The sequence below is a fragment of the Dermacentor silvarum genome, chromosome 5, assembly GCF_013339745.2.
Source record: "Dermacentor silvarum isolate Dsil-2018 chromosome 5, BIME_Dsil_1.4, whole genome shotgun sequence".
Lineage (NCBI taxonomy): Eukaryota > Metazoa > Arthropoda > Arachnida > Ixodida > Ixodidae > Dermacentor > Dermacentor silvarum.
This window is the reverse complement of record NC_051158.1, coordinates 38,637,887-38,663,509: the sequence shown is the minus strand read 5'-3', so window position 1 is coordinate 38,663,509 and position 25,623 is coordinate 38,637,887. Positions and strand designations below refer to the sequence as shown.

At 45.5% G+C, this 25,623-nt stretch overlaps 1 protein-coding gene across 1 annotated transcript in view; it reads left to right on the top strand.

The window, feature by feature from the left end:
* The first annotated feature begins 498 nt into the window (after positions 1–498).
* Positions 499–25,623, top strand: part of LOC119454078 (11-beta-hydroxysteroid dehydrogenase type 2) — a 28,318-nt gene continuing 3,193 nt past the window's right edge. The window contains exons 1-2 of the mRNA XM_049667903.1: positions 499–2,480; positions 20,474–20,747. Of these exons, the coding sequence (XP_049523860.1) occupies positions 2,372–2,480; positions 20,474–20,747 (383 nt within the window). The 5' untranslated portion in view covers positions 499–2,371. The remainder of the gene's footprint in view (positions 2,481–20,473; positions 20,748–25,623) is intronic.

The window sequence follows — 25,623 nt, the reverse complement described above, 5'->3', positions numbered from 1 at the left end:
AAGATATTGTAAGATAGCTGTCAGAAAGTAATAGTTATAAGAAAAAAAATATATCTATGAGTCAACGTGGTTTCCCTCTAGTATTTCTTTCGTATCTGTTGCGGAAGTTTTTATGCATAAAAAAAAACAAAAAAAAACATCGCGATTTCGCTGCCAGGAATATTTAGTGTGCACAAAGATAGAACGACACAACGACAGAAAGAATAGCAGGTCCCCGTTTCGAAACTACTTCATCGAAGGACGACCGCTCAAATAACTACGTGTTTACCCGCTGCAGACACCACGACTCTCTTCAAAAGTGGTAACGCGGAATAAGCCCACGCGGTCCCCTATATACGGTCCTTCGTGTGAGGAGCAGCTATATGCATTCTCTCGCATCTTTTGCCAAGCGAGGGACACCCGAAGAACGCAATTTTCTCGTCAAGAGCCCACAGTCCGTAGTAAATATAAGACGATCGAAAAAGAAACAAAAACGTTGAAGTTAAGAACTAAAGGGACAGTGGGCAACGTCCATGCGCTCTCTCCCAAGTCACGCCACAGAAAGGCGACGAAGCACGGATTCGGCGTCATCAACACCCTCACACCTTTTTGGCAGGCTCCAAGCTTGCGGGGTGTTTCTCGGGGGGCGTCCAGCTAGCTTTCTTTTTGTTGTGCTCGGGTTTTTGTTGCAACTCTTATTCGTGGTTTTGCGTGTGTGTGTGTGAGTGCTGCTTCGAACGTGAGGACGCCGTTCCCGCGAGTGAAGACCAGCACGACAACGTGAGGAAGGAGCGAGAGAGATAGATGTAAAGAGAGAGAGGGGGTGTACAAGTCAAGACTGCAACGGCGTCGCCGTCAACCTGCAGGGGAAGGCCCGACCCTCGGCGTTTCGAAGGGGAAAAGGAAGCCAGCGCCGGGGCGAACGACGTGCCCCTCTCCGGACCGCTCCTCCCTGCCAACTATACCCGGGCGAGGCAAGCGCTGGCGGCCACAAAGCGGGCGGACGACAAAGAAGAAAGGGTCGCAGCAGACCTTGGGGGGCGACCGGTGCGGACGCCCGAGATCGAGAAGTGCATCAAGCGTGTGATTCGAGGCGACGGCGTGCCCACAAAACCGCTCTGACAGTTCGCTTCCCAACTTCGAAACAGACGTGCAACATTAAGAACGCGTTTTCTGAAGACCTCTTCCTGGACTTCACTCCCCCACGCATCTGGGCGCCTCGAAGACTTCTAACGTGGCTTCTTCTTCGAACACTACTGCAAGATAGACGACCGTGACGACTGTCTGGGAGTTTCCCTGCTGACCACGCACCGAATGACCGAAAGAGACAAGATAGTTTCATGGGAACCGACTGCTTATGCACTTCATAAACGGCTGACGCGTCATAACCGTCTGTGAAAGTTAGTCTTTGTTAAGTAGACGACAGAGTCTCGTGACGTTGGAAAAGCCCTACTTCCTCAAGGCTGCCACAAGATACCTCAAGGCTGAGGCAGACGACAGAGTCTTGCAACCTTTGCAAACCTCTCGGCTTCCTCAAGACTGCCCCAAGCTTCCTCAAGATTCAAGACTGATGCAGATGACTGAGCCTTGATACCTCGGCAAAGTTCATAAAATCGCCCATCGTCCACACAGCGATCTCGTGTGTTCTCACAACTTAAGCTTTCTCAAGACTGAAGCAGATGACACAGCGTTTTTTGGTACGTACGTCAAGATTGCCTCAAGCTTTCTCAAGGTTCAAGCTCACTCAGGACTGAAGCAGACGACGGAGTCTTGCGGCCTTGGCAAAGATCTTCGCTTCCTAAGCTTACTACAAAAGAGAAGGATCAGCGGCGACGTCTGGAGTGTGGAACTTCCTTCTTCTGGACGAAGAAGATCCGAGGCAAACGCTTGACTTCTGACCACTCTTGAACAGACGTTTTCATTCGGACAGCTTACCTAGTGCTGTGTTTACAGATGAAGGACTTGCAGTGCGGACCGGAATTCCGAGTGAGATAACCGAGCGTGTCTCTCGATCTAATCATTGACACCAATGCAGCTATACGCTGCTGCTCGTCGCATATTCCAGAAACGTTTGTAGCGACCGAGTGTGAAGTTGCCTCTCCGAAACACGAAAGGCTATCCTGCTTCCCGCAGCACTGTTCGCCACTTCGTTACGACCACTGCGCACATTTCCCTTGTTGTCGGTGTCACCGGCACGTCACGGATACAAGGCGGGGTGAATACAAACGCGGAACTTTTCGGCATTGAGTGCGCCATATAAGCAAACGACACAAACTTCCGCCACTGACTTTGTGAGGTCTCTGTTCTCCCCCTTCGCTTCGACAGGCCAATGGAGTGACCAGTTTCTTGACTGTCTACCTACTGAACCGAACTTTCCGACACAGCCGTTGCCATGGTCGCCGAGGAGAATGGCAAGCCGTCGCCCGCCAAGAACGGCTCCACGAAGAAAAGCAGCAGATCAACGACCAAAGATGGGGTCAAGAAAGCCGTCTTAATTACGGGTGAGTTCCAGTTTTACCACATCTCGAGGTTTGCGTGGATATCTACAAAATTTCCCTCCAGTGTCCGAATTCGCAAAATTTTTCTTTCGTTAAGTGTTTTCTGCCATCGCCCAGCTGGCTTCGCTAACGATTTCTAGCATCGTGATTGGCTGTAATTTTCTCTTACGAACGATTCTAGCGTAAGACGTTTTTATCAACATACGGGACCCAGGTGTACGGATGTATCAATAAATTCAGAAATTTCCATATTTATCTTGCTTTGCTGTCACAATTTCTGCTGAGTTTTGGAGCAGTATTGCCTGAAAACGCAAGTAGGCTAATCATTTTTTCTTCTTTTCAAATTCAGTTTATGTGTATTCATATTTTGCAGGGAATAGCCCAAATAATACGCACTTGCAGTCAAGACTCAACCATGCAACAGACTCCATCATGCAACAGCGTATGTAGGGCCACAACGCCAAACCGATGATAATTAACTCCATCTTTTTTACTTGATTTATATCATTGATATTTAAAATTAACCACTTGAAGGACTAACGGTTTCAATGCAAAAGGTCTATTGCCTCAGCCTGCGCACGATTATACTATGATGTCTATAGCGATATTACTAAAGCGCCTTTCCCCAAGGAATGTCTGCATTCCTTTCTTCTCATAAGAACCGTTCTTCTCAAAAACTGGAGTCTTTTGTGAGCAGAAGCCTGCAGGTTTTTTTTTTTAACCATCTTTTATTACCCACACAAAACTCTTCGCAGTGTTGAATACGAATTGAATACAGGAGTTTTAGGTTCCAAAACCAAGATTTGATTATGAGGCACGCTGTAGTGGAGGACACCGGAATAATTTTGATCACCAGGGGATCCTTAACGTGCACCCAATGCGCGGGACACGGGCGTTCTTGCATTTCGCCAGGGTTGAATGCAAACACCGAGTGCCTCCTTTAACGGACAAGCCAGTGCTCTTCACAATGAGAACTTCTAATAGACTCTTCTTCTGTGCCTAGTAGTTTCTTAGAAGGATTAATAATGTCTATAACAGCACTCAACGCCATTGTGACAGATAAATCTCCTTCCACGACGCTGGTGTAAATTTTTTCTCTGAAATTGGGTACTTCTCTCACCAGTAAAAAAGATAATTTAGGTGTACAGCATATCCGCTGCCTATACTGTGATTGCGACGTGGAAAACAGGAATTGGCAGCATGCGTAGACCCATTGAAGATTACAACACAAATTTCGGCAAAACTCGCGTAATCATTATTTATTTATTTATTTATTTATTTATTTATTTATTTATTTATTTATTTATTTATTTATTTATTTATTTATTTATTTATTTATTTATTTATTTATTGCACGTGTACCGCGCACTGGGTGCACGCGTTAAAGAACACTAGGTGGTCAAAATTAATCCGTAGTGCCCCCCCCCCCCCCCCCCCTACAACGTTCCTCAATATCAGATTGTGGTTCTGGCACGAAAAACACCAGAATTTAATTTTCTGTTTTATTTATTCAATGCATACCACAAACTCGTGGTCTATGCCGAGATGGTATCAATTCACACGAACGCATGAGCCTGACAAGACAACGATAAAATAAAAAAAAGTTCTATTACATTATTTCTCACTGTGTAACACATTGTACTCCAACATTTGATCGACACCACTCGACAATTAACGGTTCGTGTGGGAAACAACGAGTAATTATATTCGTCAGTTCGAGCGGAATAATTGGTAAAGGTAAGCTAATTATAGTGTCTAGTGTGTATCATTAATAGCGGCCTTGTACAGTGAAAGCGTTGAAGTGCTAACTCGTTACTAAGAAACTCAAAAAAGAAATTCCAGTCATAATTTATTCCTGCGTAGTTCGGGCAATGAAATATTGTGGCATTTCATTAGTTCCATTGGTGACGCATACTTAGATCTTTTTTCTTCTTGCTGAATTGGTTCAAATTTTTTTTACATTATATTTTTTCTCTGAATACCCCAATTTATCGCCTCTTCTTTTAGCAACGCCGGTAAGTCCGCCGATCAAACCCCAGTTTCGCAAGATGACCACAGGCGATACTTTGCGCCGTTACGAGTGCAATTACGATAATTAACTCATTACCATGGAGATGAGATACAGACATCTTGTAGGCATTCTCGCAGCCGCACATCGAAAGGAAAGCCCAGCATACAGTTGTGCAATAAGTGTTTACGAGCGGTTGACGTAAGTGGAAATGGCGGGAGATATATCACGCTGGACCTTTCAGGGTACTGCTGTGGCTATATTTAGCCATTGAGCACATGCCACGATTTCTCGTAAAGGCTGTACAACTTGCGTGGGCCAGGCTTTACGAAGTGTCCTTCATGTGAGCTACACTGCGCCCTTTGAAGAGTGACTCATGCAGTCAATAGCTCTGCCGATAAACGTCTTGTAGACGTTTGCGCGCTCGCACGGCCTTTTTTATTTAATTTCGAACGGATAAAAAAAAGGCCACTACTGGCGTATAGCGCGATTCGGCCTCTTCAACAAGAAAAGAACCTGAATAAGCTGATATTACGTGCACGCGAAACTGTATTGTTTCGACATGTAATTGACACATCTAAACTGAACTTGTTCTGTTATTAACTTTACGTCGCAGACTGACGTTACGAAATCGAACCTGGGAGGTACTTAATTAACATCTGTGATACAGAAATACTGAGGCTGTCACAACCGAGATATGTGCGGCCCCCAAGTTTGCTACAAAACGCTTATCGGGGCTTCATTTATCAAGTGCCGGATAGCTTTTGTGTTGTACTTAGGGAGGAAATTAACTGGAACGCCTACGCACCCTTTTTGGCACTTTTCGCCAACGGATATTTCGAAACAAGCGCTATAGACTCGGAAATGCAGCTAAGTGGCTATGACTGCTTTGTTGCGAATGGTGCCAGCCCCACATTGCCCCGCACTGCGATAAATGCTCGGCTGCACGCCTGAGCGTGCAAGAAGTCCGCGAATGCACGCAAAGTGCCTCGAGCGGCCTGTCGCGCGGAAATTTTGCGTGTATTCGCGGGCTCCTTTCACGCTCGGAAAAAAACAACAACGTTTATGTAGCAGGTATTGAGCAGAATAAAGCTGTATCGGGAGTTTCTCATATTGCTCGACAATTTTCTCATTGCCAATTTTCATTTGATTATAATATTTGAGATGTTGATTAATTAATTAAGACGAATTATGTAGTTAGGCGGAATGCTAAAAATAATCTGAGTATCTCGATCCAAGCGACGGCAAACCATATTACCTCGGATCTGTCAATCTACGTGGCATTTGCATATTTTAAAATCTTGGTGCATGATAGTGGGGACACCCTGTATATTGCGCAGTTTGTTGCGAAGAAACCTTGAGTTGAGAGTGGCGATTCTGATGTCGTCTCTCTTCGTGTCCGCCTTTTTTTTTTTCGTGGTGGCGCCTTTCCAAAATGACTACGTTATTACCAGATTCTATTCAGGCAATCTTAACGTGCGCCCTAAGGGATACAGCTGAAGAGCCAAATCGTGCAACTTCGATATTTGCATACCTGAACGTAGCGATCCGTCATGCAAGCCAAATCCACCTGAATAGTGAAAACAGGTAGCATGTCTTTCATGCTGCCTTACGTATTTGCAAGCACATGTAAGAAATAAAGGTGCGAGGCCACGGATAATAGGGTAGTTTGTAACATTATTTTCTTATATGAACTTCTAATGTGGGTAGAAGGTGTACGAAATGTTTAATCTGTACATTATGTATCATGAATCTCTACATATGAGGATCTTTAATTTTTTAATTTTTTTTGATACCGGGTGTCTTAGCGAAGACTAATCCGCATTACATCTTGGTGTTACATCATGATATTACGTCATGGTAGAAAGAATTAGGTTATTTTTCGACGACATATTATTGTCACCAGTCAAGATAGGAAATTGAGCTGTACAACCACTGATTAAATATTGTGTTATTAAAAGCCGCTAATAAATTTCGAATTCCTTGCTTAGAGGGACGTTAAGAAGCAGCACTGAGTTCATTTTGTCTGGCGAAAGGTCTAGTCAAAGTTGTAGATTTGCATTTAGTTTTGTTCCAAAAAAAGAAAAGTTGATTAGTAGCTCAGCAAAGAAAGGGCAAAGTTCTACGTTTCTGAATTTTGTGCCGAAACACAGCTCCATTACGCTGGTATGACGTCATTGATTTCCTGATATTTTCGTATGAGTACAAATCGTCAAACGTGATATAACAATAAAAATATTGGTAAGCGTCGAAAACACATATATGAAATAATATACAGTCAAGTAAAAGTTAGAACAGTACAATAAATATTACGCACCTGAAATAGTACAATAGGAGTTACAAGATCGTACAGAATTGTACAAGCTTTACACCATGTTTACCACAAGAATATTTTTTTAAAGTTCGTCAAAATTAATCCGGACATATTTACTAGTGCATCTCTTGTGTGCTGTGTTGCACTGGGACGCTAAACCTCATAAATAAAATCACAATCACCTAAGTCACTGTTCAACTGAAGTTACACGTTTTCATGGCCTTGTTAGACATACTTAGAACTGAAGGTAACGCAACAAAAAAAAAAAAAAAAGAAGAGGAAGAAGAAGAAGAAGACACGTTCACAAGGGAGGGAGGGACTTGTATAGACCAGGCGCAGTTTCACGAATCATGGCTTATTGTCTGCAGATGTGTCATGCATAAATGTCAGTCTTCTCACGTGCCTATTTGAAATGTCCTCTACCGTATTCTCGCGCGTCATATTAGAGAAATGCTGTGAAATAATTTTAAAAATCGTCAACGTGTCTCGAAGCCTTCAGAACCGTGCTCTTTTCAAATGCCTGATGAAGTTCACTGTCATTAAAGGCTAGAGGGGTGTGCGAATATTCGAAACTTACGAATAACGAATCGAATAGTGCCTACTTCGATTCAGTCTTCGAATTGAAAAGTCGATGTTCGTAAATGCGAATATTTTGAAAATACTTTTCGAATCTTTCAAAACATCAACTGCGCCCAAATAAACATAAAGTAGCAGCAAAGTACCGTAAGTTTTCACCCGCGAAAGCGTAGCATACAAACATAATATATGAGGCCTTGCGTAGTGGAGCCGGCTACGTCACTTAGGTAGCCATACTTTACAGGCTGTACAGTGATCATTCGCACTCTGTGAACAACACTGCTGCATACGAAGAAACTGCTTGTTTGCTCCTAATGCTCTGTTTGGGTGTTTAATAAACAGCGCTTCATAGCGTACTGTGTAATGAGAGAAACTTGCTAACTTTAAGAATACTGGCATGTGAAGTTCGTTTTATAATTATTGTGATAACGGCTATTCATTATTGAAAAACTATTTGAAAAGTATTCGATATTCGATTCAATACGCTTCTGGCGATATTCGACTCGTATTTGATTCGGTTTCAAATATCACTATTCGCACACCCCTAAATTAAAGGCTAAAAAATGTCGCAAAGAACATGAGCTACAGCAGCACTAATACAAATGCCCTTCCTTTGTTGAAACATGTCGTTGTCAAATGAGATGAGCGCGAACTTGAGATAAAATTTCAAAGTCATAAATCTTTCAACTGTGATGGAGGCTTAGTTCACAAAGGCAAGGCCGCCGTTATTTTCGGTGCGTGCACCGACCGCCTCGGACAGTTCGTCGTCCAAGACCAAATAGAATAAATCGTAAATATCGACAGAAAACCCGAGCCCTACTCTTTTAGTAATTTGCAAGAAACGAATAGCATCATTAGATCTATAGTTCTTCACTTGAAAGGAGTTATTTAGGACAGTCTTTCCGAGTGGCAAAAAAAAAGGAAAAAGAAAGAACTTGTAAACCTGGAACTGCCAGGTGACCACTTAACTAAACATAGTACCGAGGGGGGTGTCGACCTTGTGCGTGTTTTCGGTTAAGAAAACGATTGAGAGACGTTGCCTTCGTCTTTTCGACGCACTTGGGTCACGCACCCTCCCCCGTCAAGTTAAGCCGCTTGCCAACCCAAGCGAATAAAAAGAAAAGAAAGTATGTGTCGTCTTCTTCGCTCTACCTTCAGTTCCAAGTATGTCACCCTTTAACTATTTCCGAGTTGCGTGACCTCTAAAACTAAGCATCGGGTGCGACCTCTAAAACTATAAGCAACAACAAAAAGAAAAATAACGCATGTGGTCAAAATTAATCCCTCGTAGCCCTATAGCTGGTGATTCTTCGGGACGTCAAACTCCGTACACTGAACTGAACGGTCAGTTTCCGTTGCCCATATATTTCGTGAATTCTAAATCGCAAGGTAAACTCCGCGGAGACTGTCGCACCGCGCTCGCCTCTTATCGCAAGAAAGGCTTAGCATCGGCCAGCGCCCCGCGGAAACTGAACCCGCTTTTTCTCGGCAAAAAAGTATCGCTGTTTAGCCCGCGTTGTCTATCTTCCACATCCCGCGGTATTCCGCTGTCGGTCCGCGAAACGTTGAAGGACTTTTTTTGAGTCGACCGAGATTCGTTCCCGCTCAAAGTAAGGCGGAAACTCTCTAGAGCGTTAAGGCGCAGTTCTCGGAGCTTGTATCAAAACAGGAGAGAAGGGGAGAATGAGAAAACTTATATATTTTTTTAAAGAGCATGCAGACAACACGATGTCAGTCTTCCTTCGTCCCCCTGTACCGCAAGATGCGCCAAGTTGAAGGGGACGAATAATCAGTGAAGAAGAAAGAGACAAGGTTAAGCGGATGCTTCTCGGTAGAAGCGTGCCGGTGTTTCCGGCGCTAATATCTGCGGGCCAGCCACGGATGGGCGAGGAAAAAAAAGGGGCCGGAACGGAATTCCAAACAGGAAGTTTCAAGGTGTCATGTATGCGCAGGCCGGGTTGCGAGGCGTGCAACTTGGTTGCGTGGCATTTCTTAAGGAACAAAAAAATGACGGGAGGTTTCGGTTGCTCGTCGATGTGTCACGATCGAGGCTTTCGCTACGCATGGTTCAATGACCATGCAGTTTCGCTGGGCAGCGGACAGCTACAGCAAAAAGCAAAAAAATAAAAAAGAATTTAGTCACTCCTAAGAGAACCTGCAGACGTTTTTCGACGAACTCTTCGGTTTGTCTAGGAAAAACAGCCTGTAGACGTACTGGCTTCGACTTCGTTGTTCGAATACATTCGATCTCGTGCGCTTCGATGTGTCACGATCAAAGCTTTTGCTGCACATATTTGGTTCAATGACCATGCAGATCTACTGCGAAGCGCGCAGCCACAGCTAACTATTTAGACACTCTTAAGGGAGTCTGTAGACGTTTTTCGACCAAGTATACAGTTTGTCTACAAAAAACAGCTTGTGGACGTATTACTTCGACTTCATTGTCGAGTAACGCCTCTATACTGTTTTTTAAACAGCTGCTCGGATGTCAGTGGTCTCGTGGCGTTCTGTTACTAGGCACTGCACACACGCAAACTTACGGAGACAGTGTACAGAACACTTTATGGACAACATTATAAACATAAAATATAGATTTTTATGTGAAGTGTACAGATTGTCAGTAAACAAGCCTGTGGACCTACCCAATGCAAAAATCCCGCATGACATTCAGTTGAATCCCAACAAATAGTGTACTGAAGGCAACAAAATGTCAACAAAGCGGTACTATATTGTCCATAAACGTTATTGTAAGTTACTGATTTCCACTGTTTTCCAGAAATTCCATATAAACCTTGTTCGAACAACACGCTCGGTAGTCTCTAGACTATACAATAGACCGAGGGAACTCGACCTTTGCTAATGACTTTTGTCGATAGAGTATGACTTTTACAGCCAAACGAGCAAGTCCTTAAAATACTAATAAAATGCTAATTTGAGCAGTCTGCAAGAAGTCTATTTTGAATACCTATAGACCATCCAAGTGTTGCGTTCGATTCCTGGCTGCGACTACCGCACTCCGATGGGGTCAACGGAAGTAATGCACAGGCTCTTGTGCACTAACATACATGTGCGCTAAGGGACTACAAGTAGTCAAAATTGAACCACAACCGCCCACTACAGCTTACCTTGTAGCCTACTGCGCCAGACTCAGGGAATAAACTACTACAAGCTATTTATCTGCGTATAAACCGACACTTGGCGCAAGAAACGACGAGAATACACATATATCATACAAACGAAAAGCTGTGTATTACGAAGTCCCCTCCTGCTTTTATTGCTGTGTCCTGAACAAAATCTTCAAAAAATCGCAGTTGCGTGCTGTCATCCTGAGAAATGAGCTAGCCTCGTAGCAAACTTTATTCGCGCATACATTCATACTCTCGAAGGAACGATGAAGTTTGAGCAGGTAAAATACATTTCGTGTTTGCACACATGTGCTAATTATAGGCTAGTCTTAATCTATATTGCTAGTTAAAAAAGTATATTTCACGAATATTTCATTAAATAATACAGTTTAGTTGTATCTTTAGCGCTCAGCTCATCGAGTGATTTATTAATTGATTTGCTGATGGATTGGTTTATTGATTGATTGATTGATTGATTGATTGACGTCCCAAGTGCTAGAAGAGCTAGAAGAGATGTCATATATCGCAGGTCGCCGTATTCTGACTACCGGCTGTATACATTGACATGCATCAAAAGCTCGGTACCCGAACTTTATTATTTTTTTTTACATCCAGCCACCATCAAAATGTGACATGCCGCTGCTAGGACTCCAACCCGCGACCTCATTTCGTGCGAAATAGTTGGCTCGAAAGGCCGCATCTCTGCAAAGAACGCATGCCACGGGGACGTCTTTTGCCTAACCAGAGAAAAACAACTCGCTAACTGGTTACTGATTACACGTTATTACGCGATGACAATCGCTTTGTTCTGGAACACAAAAGAACGCAGTCCCTCAAACCTTTGTTAGTTTTATTCGTAAGCACAATTCCATTGTATTGACGCAACATCCTTGAAAGAAAGAAGTGACCTTGACGTCACGAGAGTTGCCGTAGCGCAACTTTACAGCATCCGTCATCTCCAGCATTATTACTACACATTACGAATTGCTAATGCGGGGCGACCGAGCGCAGAATCTCAGGCTCCTCCAGCCTTCCTATGCAGCCTCCCACGTTGCGTGCAGCCCGCAAGTGATGACGATAAGGTCTTAAACCATGCTACCCGGGTTTCCCAATGTGAGAAACAGAGGCGAAGTCCTTCGTCTCGTAAATGTGTACGGGAAGTCCGTCCACATCGTTTCGTCTAGTAAGTTTAGGTTAGGCATAGCTTAGTATCGAGTTAGGCTTACAGGCTATAGAGTGCGAGAAAAACTGCGATGTTTTACTCGAAGCTACGATTCGTACCCGTAAGGCAGGAAATTATTCAAAATTAACGAACGTCACGATATGTCCCGTCATGCGTGAAGCCATGCACTCGTTCCAAGAACGCGCGAACGGCTTGAGCTAGAGCAGATGGTAGAGTTCGACACAGTCTTTATGAATATTCCACATTAAGTTGACCGGCAATTTTATCTACACAACAGATGTCCTTTAATTTACTGACTGGCTTATTTAATGATGGAGATTGATTGATTGACTGATTGGATTTGACATCCAAAAGCGGCATCTGGGCGAAACTATCACAAACGGCGTAGTAGAGGGCCCCGGTGAAAGACTGACAACCTGAGGTACTTCGTTCGAACTACGCCCAAAATCAAGTACTTGATCCTTCCTGGCAGTCGGGCCGTGTAGCATGACTTCATGGATCGGAGTGAAGAGGCCTTGTGCTATCTAGGCGGTGTTGCCACTATCAATTGAGTCAAGCATCTACGGACTGACAGAGCTCACATTCGCGCAAGGATGATCTTCTGTTTACGAAGCAACCGCGCTTTCCAAACGTGCGCGCTTTTCGTCACTTTTTGACGAGGCTGCAGGCGTGTTCTTTAACCTACAATAAAAGCTCGTCACCGTGGGGGTGCAGAATAAATAGCTCGACTTCGCCACCGTCGTTCTTCTTTATTGAATTGTATCTTTCGATCTTCCACTGCCGTGATCCCTTTCAACCGCATCGTTATTCTTCGAGCGGGGCCGTCGTTTTTTCTTTAACGACGCACTTCCTTCTCGAGCGTGTATTCCGTTCGCCCGGATGACCGGTTCCCTGCGCCTCCGGCGTCGACTATTCCTCACTAAAGAAAAGAAAAGAAAAAAATCCAGCCCGCCGTCAACACATTGTTCTCTCCGGTGGTCGACAGCCAAGGTTATAAAGTCTAGTCTTGATTCGTTTATTGACGCAGTCGTGTGCTTGCCTGCTTTCTTTATTTCCTTCTTATTTACTTCAATTCTTTCTTTTGGAATATTTCAGTCCTTCTTGCGTTTTTGTTCATTTCGTTCTCCTTTATTTAAATCTTTCCTTTTATCCTTTCCTCGTTTAATTCTTTTTTGAGTTACTTCCAGTGTTCTTTCTTTTTTATCTTTCCTTTATTCCGTTTGTTACGTCTTCCCAGATTTCATTCTGTCGAAAGACTGAATGAAACATTCATAACATGTTTCTTTATTTCCTAAACGCTGTATTATTTCTTTCTTTTGAAGTTTAGTTTTTTTATTGTATTCCTCTCTTCTTTCATTCTTGAACCCCCCCCCCCCCTCCTTTATTATTATTTTTCTTTTGCCTTTAATTTCTACATGCCAGAAAAGAGCCTTGGGCGACCGAGGCTTTTAGACGCAATGCATAGTCGGCAGTCATTGCTCTTTTTTGTTTTTATACAAAAATATTTTTAACGTCACTTCCCGCCATCAAAACATCGCGTAAACTCAGGCGCGTCACTCAAGCGAATGCGCCAAGTCTATCCTGATACGACTCCGCCCACAGCTAGACCGTCCTTGTGTCTTCGGCACAGGGTTAGTCACGCGAATAAAGGATTTCGCTCGACCCTCTCTTCACCGTCCAACTAGCGATGCTGAAAGAAAAAGTAAAAGTTAATAAACAAAAAAACAGTGGCCGATTGACCTAGAGAACACTTTTAGCTTATTCCATCTTGAGCCCATCTTTCTTTCTTTTTTTCTTTCTTTCTATGCGGTAACATCCGTCAGTTGTGATCCTGCGTCACTCGTTGATCGCCAAGAGACCCAGGTTTTACCCACGACCGATACGGAAGAAACTGTCGAGCCATATTTAACGCGCGTCTGCTTTTACGTCATGCGTATTTCTTTCCTTTTTGTTGTTGTTGTTGTTTAATTTATTTTCTCGTTATGTACAGCCAACTACGAAAGTTTGCGGGACGCAGGCTGCGCGGCAAATGTGAATTCCTGTTCTGCATACCAGGAAGGTTTAGCTCAGGGCCCTCCCCGTTCAAATACGTGTGAAAACGCAGAGATGCTCTCACGAGATTATCACCGGAACGATTTGCACGAAATTCGTTGCACTTGAGAGAGAGAAAGTTAATTTCTAAGAACCATATAGGGAAACAGAACTATGACTTACGACTGCGTATTTTTTTTTACATAATTGAAGCACTATATTTGCACACATCCTTAACGTCGCACCACAAAAACGACCTTTCTTGAGGATGCGCTTGTCGGGGCCCACGAGCTTATACAAAAACCGATGAGGAAATCCCCCGTACAGACACAGAGCTTAGCCGTAAAATAGTTCGTCGTTTACGGCAGTGGGTAAAAACATTGACAGTCACTTAGTATCCTTACGTGATGCGAATGCGAAAGCATTATGACTTCTCTAATTAGGTGGTTACGTCCGTGATACGTGTGACGTCATACATTGTCACGTGTCCTTCACAACTCTACCTTAATCCACATTAACCCACCTTGCTCTAATTTATACCAACCCTAATCCACCTTAATTCAATTCATTCCACCTTAATCTTCCATTCTCTCATTTGTACTAACAATCCACCTTAATCCACTTTAATTTACCTTCATTCACTTTACTTCACCTTAATGCGCTTTACTCCACCTTAAGTCACCTTACTCTAACTTGTTCTAATTCTGTGTTGCTGCTGACGTCATACAAGACGCTGATGACGTCACTGATGATGATGATGCTGCTGCTGATGATGATCTTTGGTACCACTCGTTGCCTACAACGCCAGCTTTTCTGCCTCAATAGACATATAATGCGTTCGCAATAAATGCGTTCGCGCCACTGTTTGCGAGCTTCTACGCGACGCATTCGAGTTCAAGGTTCTGACAAGGGCTCGGCGTCAATGGCCTTGAGCATTGCCTGGTCACCAACGCCAACTGCAAAACAAGCGGGCTTGGTCATACGCGCACGTGTGGAGCTCGTCAAACGCTAAGATCAAGACAATATAAAGCGATAAGAGACTTGAGCGAGTCCATATGATAAAGGCATTCTGCGGTTGAGTCATTGTGCTGCTCGCGTGCAGTCAAGATAATCACCCAGGATAGATAACAATAACTGGAAGTCGATAAGATATAACGCGGTACGATGTTGTAATATTAGTAGGTAAGGGTCTAGACAATTTTAGAATGAAAATAAAATGCGGGGGAAGAAGAAAACTGACACAGGGAGAGGGGAGAGTGCAGTGAACACAGGCGCGCGTGGAAAACGATAGCAAAAAACAATTTTTTTTTCTGAGATCGATAGCTATCGAAGGCCACTGTCCAATCACTATACTTACGATATGTCCAGTCCGCTTGGGTACCCAAGACAACGGCAACGAAGATAACGATGACGACAACCGCTGTCATCGTCACGATAAATCACTGTCATCATCACGACGGAATCACGATCTTCATCATCATGTTGTCATTTATTCTGTAAACCAACGAGGAACACTACAAAGGAAGTGGTCTTTCAGGAAATAGTTTATGCCAGATTAATGCAGACAATAACAGGTGATTTGAGAAAGAGCGATTGTGATTGTGATTTAGATAGATGATTTGAGTAGTGTACTCTTTAGGTTGATGCTCTACGCTGGGAAGGAGGAAAAGGGTGAGAGACGGGGGATGAAAGCAGCAGTGGTGGCACATGACAGCGATTATTGTGTTTGCGTTAACGGCCAACACACAGTGGCATTCTTCGAAGCCACTCGAGTTCGATAATAGATGGAGGACGCTGGATGGAGGCCTCCAGATTAATTTTTGCCGTCTGGGATTCTTTACTGCACGTCCTAAAATCTACGTACACAATACATATATATTTTTAAAAATTCTGCATCCATATATTGCGGCCGCCTCGGCCGGACGCAAGTGCACACCGTGCACACCACAAGTGGCTGGGCTCATATTCACGTGACCGCGTTTATGCAGCGACGTATAGGAGAAATCGCACCAGCATGTCGTCCATTCACAAATGGTTTCGAGGAATGACGCACTCAATCGCGAGCTAAGCGCTCTCGTGTGAGGCTCTGTAGACTGCTAATTGCTTCTGATTGGTCGATTGATTGATTGATTTACACACACTGACAAGCTAGCGGATAGATAGATAGATAGATAGATAGATAGATAGATAGATAGATAGATAGATAGATAGATAGATAGATAGATAGATAGATAGATAGATAGATAGATAGATAGATAGATAGATAGATAGATAGATAGATAGATAGATAGATAGATTCAATGACTGACTCCGTTATTTCTTGATCAACCGGTCGACTTACTGACTATGAGGTGCTGGCTTCACACCTCCTGTTGGCTACTGCCTGCAGATTGTCTACAACCGTGGCGTTTATAAGTCTGCGAACAATCGTCTAATAGAAATGGACTTTCCCAACCTTCGTGCCATAACCCCTTGTCTACAATAACTCGTAACTATTGCCCGCATTTAAAACAGCCCACGGGGCAAAACGACGCGGGAGAAACCGCAAAAGTTCAAACCGCGGCGCCTGCAGCTTCACCTTCTTTCAAGGCTCGGCCTCACCACTCTCGGCCAAAGTGCTTTCGCGTGACGCAGTGCGCGCACCGGTCATTGCTATACTTCCGACGACAGCTCATCAAGGTCGGCGATGCTGCGGGGAAGCCGGCACGACGCTCCTTCAACAATGCAGGGCTTCCGGGTTGGGCTGCGCTATGTGTTTCCACGACAAGTTTTCCTTTTTAACACGAAAGTGTTTTATTCCGGGGTCCACCAAGACTTCACTGACGTATTTCCGTCACGGAAATACGTCATAGAACATAATACAAAGAAAGAAACCAGAAGAAAAAGTTCCACAAACATGCAAAATTTGGGAATCGAACCCACGACCTCTCGGTCCGCGACGATAGATCGCCGAGCGTTTAACCCATTGCGCCACAAACGCATTCGCTGAGAGCTACACAGACGCGCCTTATATATCTAACACTCCTCCGTGTACCCGCGCTCTTGCTCGGGGCGGTGCCGCCGCCTACGAGCAGAAAAGAGAAGTACTGCATTATGACACTAAAGCCCGGGATACATGGAGCGAACTTTCTCGACGAACTTCACGCGTCAAGTAACGACGCGGCGACACGACGCAGGATGTTTGCTGTGTTGCAATACATGCGGCGAACGCCGCCGCGCGTTGGCCGCCGTGTTGGCGGCGGTCCCGGCCGCCCGCTTCGAACTGAATTTGGCGTTGTCCTTGTAGAATTCACTTAGTTGGAAGCAAATGACTGCGTAAACGGCTTTCGCTTAGTCTCAGGCCGCTTCGACGACAGAGTATTATGGATAACCTTGAGTAGTTTTCGAGATCGCTTCTCGTTTCGAACGCGTCTAAGCCTAGCGAAAGAAATATCCGATGCCAACGCCATCTATCGGGGAAGTCGGGAGATAGGCATGACGACAGCATGTGGCCTCTGAGATCAGAAGATTTCTGTTGAAGGTTGTTGTAGAGAGCTTGCACTGCTTGTCTGTTTCCTCGCAGATCAGCGGATATGGGATGTACAAATACAACGCGATTCCTGAGAGATCATACTAGGAACTACTCAATCGGTGCAGAGACATGCAGACACGGCAACACCAACGCGATTGCAGACGACGCGAAAAGGCGCGCGCGCGCGAAACACCAGCATGCATTGCGACCGGAACTAGTGCCTCCTGATTGGCTGTCGTCCACCGCTGCGCGCTAGACGCTTCCGGCGGCGGCGTTCGCCCGACGAAAATGTTTGGACAGGCAGATCGGCTGCGGACGGCAAATTTCTTGACGCCGGCCGTCGGACGTTCGCCGCCCGACGAAGTTCTTCGCTCGGACGCCGGTTATTCGCTCCATGTATTCCGGCCTTAACGCGCACCGACAGTGAACGCTTCGGTGGTCTCAGCACTACGACGCCTCGATGCCAGCATTCGAAGGGACGCTGGCATCAAGAAGCACTACCAACGCCACCTAGGTGGCGTTCACCGTACTCAGCACAGCGGAGCGTGGCCTCCGCAATTAGCTCTGAAAATGTTTCTGAAGTTGATCGCGGAGGCTGCAATTACGACGCGCTGTACGCGCTGATTTGACTCGGTGACGATTCAGTTACGTGCTTTGTCTTGCGCGTTGTATTAGTGTGTCAGTTACGTGCTTCGTCTTTCGCGTTGTGCTAGCGTGTGCAGCGTAGTGCAGCTTCCATATGCACGACGGTTGCTCATGGTCATCGACGTTGGTAGTCGTGATGGAGGAGACGTGCCACCAGGCGTCAACGTGGGTGCATCAACGCCTAAGGGCGCTTTAGCCACAAAACACCAATAGACATTATATATCAATGTGCAATAAACATTACACTACTTCTGTGAAGACACGTTTCACTTTCGTGTTCTATACCGATTCCTATATAAGAGGGATCAACCACATTTTTTTTCTTTTTTATGTCTTTCGAGGTGCAGGCATGCGTGAATCCATCGAGGGGGAGAAAACGCGCGCGAGTCAGCCGACGCAAATCGTTCCACGGTCGGTCATTTATACGTGCGAGTGCCTCATTTCGCTCTCATTCGATTTTTTTTTCTCTTGTGCAAGACCAAGCATGAAACTCGAAACGCAGTTTCGAGTAGTAGTTCAAACGTTTCGCTTTGTGCCCCTTTACAAGTTTTGCCAGCTGTATATCTGCCATTGGCTCCGAACTCCGTCGCTGTGCCGTCAATATCGTCGTCGTACCGTTGTCGTGTCAGATATCGCTGTCTAGAGTGGTACTGCAAGTTTTACGTTAAGCGTCCTACGAATGTTGCGAGCCGTATCGGAAATAGGCTCCAGACTCAGTGTATGTACCGTCAATATATCGTAGTCGTGCCGTCGTCGGCAGTTGTAGTAGTTGTCGTCGTGCCGTAGTCGATTCAGCTGTCGCTGTTTTGAGTGGTGCTTTAAGCTTCCCTCTAGGTGTCCCTCCGCAAACTTCTTTCCAGCTAATATAAAGGGATATCCCCACAATCATGCAAACAAGATTTAATAATATGCAGATGCTACGTAGCTGGACAGAACCAAGGTAATAATGTTGTTTTCCGTCGCTTGGTGATACTCAGACTATGTTTTGCATTCCGCCTGATTACATAATTAGTCGTAATTAATTAATCAACTTCTGAAATAATATAAATGAAAAGTGTCAAAGAGAAAATTGCAGGGCAACATGAAAAACTTCCGATACAGCTTTCTGTTGCTCAATACGTGCTACATAATAGTGTTTTTCCGAGCGGGAAAGAAGCCCGCGAATATACACGCAAAGTGCCTCGAGTGGCCAGTCGCGCGGCCGGGATCAAATCCCGGCCACGGCGGTCGCATTTCAATGGGGGCGAAATGCGAAAACACCCGCGTACTCAGATTTAGGTGCACGTTAAAAAACCCCAGGTGGTCCAAATTATTCCGGAGTCCCCCACTACGGCGCACCTCATGAACAGATCGTGGTTCTGACACGTATAAAACCCCATAATTTTCAATTCTATACACGACGCCCGCCGCGTACATCCTAGAGAGTTTTCTTCACTGCGTCAGTTTCTTACATTTGAACACAGCAGTTCCCGGTACACCAGTCCCACGGCAAGTGGGAATTTCTGCTCTGTTAAGGCACGGGGTTTCTAATTTAATGGAGCGCTGTGTATAAAGGTATCTCAAAGGCTACAAGAGATTGAAAGGTTATGTGTCCACGTTTCGCGGGTACTTAGCTTTTTCGCGAATGTCCCGTGTCCTGTAAAATTTTCTATCCCGCTGTTTACAAGTTGTAACACACTTTAACTACTCGCCGACGCGTGGCTCGGTGGAATGTGGTGTCTTGCTGCTGAGCGCGAGGTGGCGGGTTCGATTCCCGAACCGCGGCGGCTGCAGTCCGATTGAGGCACGTCCAATATTTTTCGTTCCATCGCTTTTTGTGCGGGCGTCAACTTCTCCTCAAGCTTCGTTAACCTCCAAGTTTCTGCCCTTAACCTTAGTGCTGGTAGAATGCGATGATAGCCCACTTCTTTTCAAATATAGCGGTAAGCTTCTGGTCATAACCTGTTAGTGCCTACCGTATATGCGCTCCGAAACATTGCACAACGAAAGAATAAACGTTGTCTAAATATTCTCACTGGAACAAATATACGCCGTCCATCCTGCATGATTCTTTTAATAAACCAAATTGATTTCATTGGCTCACTCACCCCCTGCTTTTTTCTGATTCGAACTTTCTTCGCTAACGGTACGTGCTCTCGAGCGAACGAGTTGCAGTCACGTGCTCTTGTGGTCACGTGCTCTTGTGGCGTCTGAAGGTTCATAGATGCCTACTGTGTCGCGTTTAGCAGCTGCCTGGACTGATGGTTTCGCGGCGCGTTTTGTCATCGAAGTCCCCGCATTTCGAAGTTTATCGATATGCGGCAAAATGTACTCTTCTTCCTTGGAAAACACACATTTCAATGCCATTATGCTTGCAAACCTATTTGTGACTACTTTCACTGTTACATAGCTTTCAGCGGCCACCACTTCTGTGGTAAGCTAGTTTGGTTCAGAAATCTAACAGTCCCAACTTTTTTTTTTAGATGGGAGAAAACACTTCGAGGTACTGCACATCTCTATTTTGTTCACTTCAGCCAATATGCATTTGCATTTATGTGTTTCTGACATATAGAGGCATATAGCTCTATATGAGTAAAGGTCCCATGCCAATTCTCCGCGCGCAGGTTGTGACACGGGCTTCGGCCACGAGCTGGCCAAGCGGCTGGACGCCGCAGGGTTCCAGGTGCTCGCGGGCTGCCTCAACCCGTCCTCAGAGGGCGCCACCATGCTCAGGGACTTCTGCTCGGCCTCGCTGCGCGTCCTGCACCTGGACGTGACGCGCGAGGAGCACTTCCGGCGCGCCTCCAAGACCCTGGCCGCCGAGCTCGGACCCAGGGGTGAGTGTTATACGAGCGCCAAGAGAAAGCTGTGGCCTCATTGTCACTGCTTGGAGTGTCCGTACTGCAAAAATCTATCTATCTATCTATCTATCTATCTATCTATCTATCTATCTATCTATCTATCTATCTATCTATCTATCTATCTATCTATCTATCTATCTATCTATCTATCTATCTATCTATCTATCTTTGGACACAGATAGTGGGGTGCATATAACTATACTGCGAAGCTATATATACGATTATCATTCTTAGGGTATACTTCATGCACGTTCAGGGAGCTACCTGAGTCACTGGGTAGTCCGTGGTCGAATGGGTAGCGCATCGGGCAGCTGTGCTGACGTAACAGTGTTTCAAACCAACCACCGGACCAACTTGGGTCACTCAGTATAGGCCAACTCGTACATATGTGCCTCTCATCAACGGACCTCATTCACGCCGACACGGGTCACTGTAGATGCGGGACTGGTTGACGCCACTGTTGAATGAAACCGGTCTTCAATGAACCTCTTCGATGCCAATTTTGGCCACCGGATATGTGGCAGTAGGTGCGTGCTGCTTTTCGATGAACGTCTTTGACTCCAACTTTGGTAACTCGGCATATGCCACTGGCAATGGGACGCTAGAAAATGTAAATTCTATAGTTACTGCTGGGAGCAAAATATAGATATTCAACATCTTTTACAAAAAAAGAATGTTGAACATTGGTAAGTGAGAGAAAAAAGTAAAGATAAGCACGAAGTTTACGAATTCATAACTGTGCACTAAATACAGATATCGGAATTCTGTAGATCGCATCTGTTAGATCATCTCGAGCGCACAGATGTGAGATGTGTTTACAGTTTACCTGAAATTCTTACAATGCATACATGAGTTTAATTTGTGAGTCCTACTCACAAATTATTAATATATTCCAGAGCGACTTATAATACATCACTTTTCCCGCTTAATTTGTCTTAATAGGTAAACTTTACAGAATTGTGACATCGTATTTAGTGCTGAGTCACGGGGTTCTACACTTGGTTCTCCAACTGTATTTTTTTGCAATTTTCAAAATTAGAAAAAGTCGATGGAAGGTGGAATAAAGTGGATTAAGGTTGGTACAAATTAGAGCAAGGCGGATTGGGGTAGCACTTTAATTTAAGGCGATAAATTAGAGACGTCATTATGCTTTCGCATTCAAATCACGTAGGGGTACTTAGGTGACCGTCAGTTTTTAGATGCGAAGCACCTTATGGCGGGGGCTTTGTCCGTCCCTCCCGCGGCATCCCACACCTCCACAGCACATGCGCGTCCCCTCCCCCTCTCTCTCCTCTCCTACACTCCCCCTTTCTTTCCTCTAGGAATCCGGAGCGGCGCGCACGACAGGTGGTGCGACAGCTGCATACTCCGCTGGGGGCGCCACGGTAGTTCCGCGGTATGAAAATGACGAAGCGCGCGCGCCTCATTCTCTCTCCTGTGCAGCGCCGCGATGAGCGCTCGGGCCACTGCCGCGAAACCATCTCCCGCTCAAGCTAACCATCTCCCCGCTGCTTCGCATCCACACATGGTTCCCTTTAGCGGGAGATGGAGTAATTTTTTGTCAATCATACCCATGAACGCTCAAGGTGCGTTCCCCGCTCGACGGCGCACCCGCGGGTATTGACCCTTTTCGCGGCGATCCCGTGGGCGCTGCCATGTTTGATCACGTGTTGACGCGTCCATTGCTTGCCTCAACTGCCTCCGTTGCCTCCTTGTTTACAATGGAAGTGTATGACGCCAGCGCGGCTTAGAAAACGTCTGTTTTCTGAGATATCGTAGACGGTGACTAGGTGGACGACACGAACCTTTGATCACAGCTTCAGAGAACATGCAAAAGCGCTTTCGGAGCTGATTAAGCTATGTCCAAACGGCGCAAGCAGCGTATATGGTGCTTGTTCTAAAAGCGGGGATAAATATTTATTCCAAGCTATCCAAACATTCCGCTCATGACTTCAGTCAGGATTAGTGTGTTTTGCTCTTTGTTCTTTATTTGGCAAACATTTTGAAGCACTGGCTTGTCAGTTTCTGACTCAGTGAAGTTCCTCGGTGCGGCCACTATCTGACCATTTTCTGCATAATCGCTCGCGGGTGTGCTCAGTTCCGATAGATTTGTTCTTGCTGCGCACAAGGCTTGAAACATAGCTGTTTTGTACATTGTAATACCTTGTAGCAAATATATATTACAGCTAGTAACTCGCTTACTCTTGTGGACCGTCACGAAACATTCAGCTTCGACCATTCGTTCGCCATCGGTGTAGTCCGTCATTTATTGTGCATATAAATTGCGCATATATTGAAGTGTGCGCCCATTCACTTATTCTTGATACGTCGGCGATAGAGCTGGCGTAAGTTTTCCTGCCATTTGGGAGAGATGTGTATAGATAACGTGCGCGAAACTTACTATGACAGGAAGCGGCGCTACTCCCTTTGTCATTGTTTAACGAGCGGTACTCACTCTTGCCGACGTTCCGGGACTGAAGTCCTTTGTTTGAAGGTTAGCGATACAACGCTGGCGGATGAGCAAATTTCTGTATCCTCGAGGAAAGCCGTACATCACGAAGTGCCGGTAACACGTTCGGACAGTTGCAGCAGCGGTCCGCGAACTTCGCCACACAGATTCATTTTATTCCTTAACATGCCAGTCACTATTTTTGCAGCCAACTACTGCACATGTGTTCAATCCACATGATTTAATCTAGCATGACTGAACCACAGTGTGTTAGCGAAAATTCAGTTGCATTTCCGACAGCTGATCGCACAGAAGCAAGGTAGAAGCGGTAATGGTTTCGTATTCGTGCGCGGTCGCTGAGGAGAGGTATGGCGCGCCGCCGTAATCCCCCTAATCCATGCTATCACTTTCATTGTTTTGAAGTTACACAACACCGCCCAACTATTTTCCGCCGCAAACGTGGGCCGAGCACCGAACGAATTCTACGAACAGTGCGAATGGAGCCGAAGTAATAAGTTCTGCATCAACTATCTGTTGTCCTGCAGGGCCTCCGTGGTCACCCATACCATCGATGCGGCTTTCCTTTGAGCATCGGTTTACTATTTTTCACTATCGTGAATAGCGCGTAATAATCATAGCTCGTTTCGATGGCAGCGTATGTTTTTTTACCCAATACTGCCGTTGCTGACAGTCATAAGTTTTAAAATTGCATTTTTAACGAACACCGGGTCTCGCTACGAGAAACGTCCGGCAGCATGTGAAGGCGAAAGCCTGCTACTAAAAGTCGATAGAATAAATAGAGATCGCTCTATTTATTCCTGTTCATTCTTTGTCGGTGGATTGTGTACAGACGACAGTCGATAAGCTGTAATGCGCCATCTCGCATCGTCGCGTTGCTTCTTTCGCAGTTCGTTTTGTTCGGCTCATTTTCGACTCTTAGCTGCGGCTTCACGCGTTCGCGCCGTTTCTCTTCGACTTTACGTTGCATCCTCTCAGCAGGGGAAAGCAGCACTCGCGGTCGAACGCCTTGCTCCCACCGCTTCGCACGTCGCACCTTGTTTCTCGCTTGTCGAGCATCTTCGGCAGTAGTGTTACTTCCGAGGCCTACCGCGCAATCCGCTGGCCCCGGGCGAGCGTCCATCTATCGCTTGTCTCTCTCGCTTCGCAGTCGACTGTCGCCACAACCACCGCTGCGTGACGTCAGCGACGCAACACCTCTGCGCGCGCAACTCGTTCCCCTCTCCACCCGCCTCTCGCTCGGAGAAGGTCACGTGGTTTTTTTTTTAAATTTTTACCACTCGACTAGACGCCGCATTTTTTTTTTCTTTTTTTTTCAGGCCATCGCGTAACGAGTCACTTAAGGCTTTCGCCTTAATATTAAGAGATTGTCGGCAACGCAAGTAAAAAAAAAAAGAATTGGAGGATGCTTAAACTTCGCCTTTAAGAGTAGAACGCAATAGCATTCAAAGATCCCGGCCTGCTTCTCACACTTCCCGGCCGGCAACTGCAGCTTCTGTAACCGCAATGAATACCCGGAAACGCTGGGGGGCAAACGCTATGCATGAAAGCGAGCTTTCTGGTAGAAACGCGGTATTTTGCATGGGCCGATCCCGGAGGTAGCGCACAGCAGCGCCAAATGATATTGCATCATTTTCAGGTTTCTGTTATTGCTTCGCACTTTTATTATTTCAGTGTGCGAATATTTAACATAATAGACATGCGCTGTTGGTATTTTGATTTATAGCATTTTTTGTGGTCTGTCTGTCTTAAAGTTCCGAGGATTAACTGTCGAGTTCATCGTCCAAATCGGCGTAGGTACGTGCTCGGGGAGTGGCATTCGTGCCCAACCAGTGCACTTGAGAAAATGATTGGACGTGATTGGGCCGACATTCTAATGGGCTATAGGCTTACGTTTTTTTCTCCAAATGCCTATTGCAGATATCTCTTTATTCATCGTACAAATTGGCGTAGGCACGTGCATTAGCAGGGGGAGTGGTATTCGTGCCCAACCAGTGCACTTGAGAAAAATGATTGGACGTGATTGGGCCGACATTCTAATGGGCTATAGGCTTACGTTTTTTTCTCCAAATGCCTATTGCAGATATCTCTTTATTCATCGTACAAATTGGCGTAGGCACGTGCATTAGCAGGGGGAGTGGTATTCGTGCCCAACCAGTGCACTTGAGAAAAATGATTGGACGTGATTGGGCCGACATTCTAATGGGCTATAGGCTTACGTTTTTTTTCTCCAAATGCCTATTGCAGATATCTCTTTATTCATCGTACAAATTGGCGTAGGCACGTGCATTAGCAGGGGGAGTGGTATTCGTGCCCAACCAGTGCACTTGAGAAAAATGATTGGACGTGATTGGGCCGACATTCTAATGGGCTATAGGCTTACGTTTTTTTCTCCAAATGCCTATTGCAGATATCTCTTTATTCATCGTACAATTGCGTAGGCACG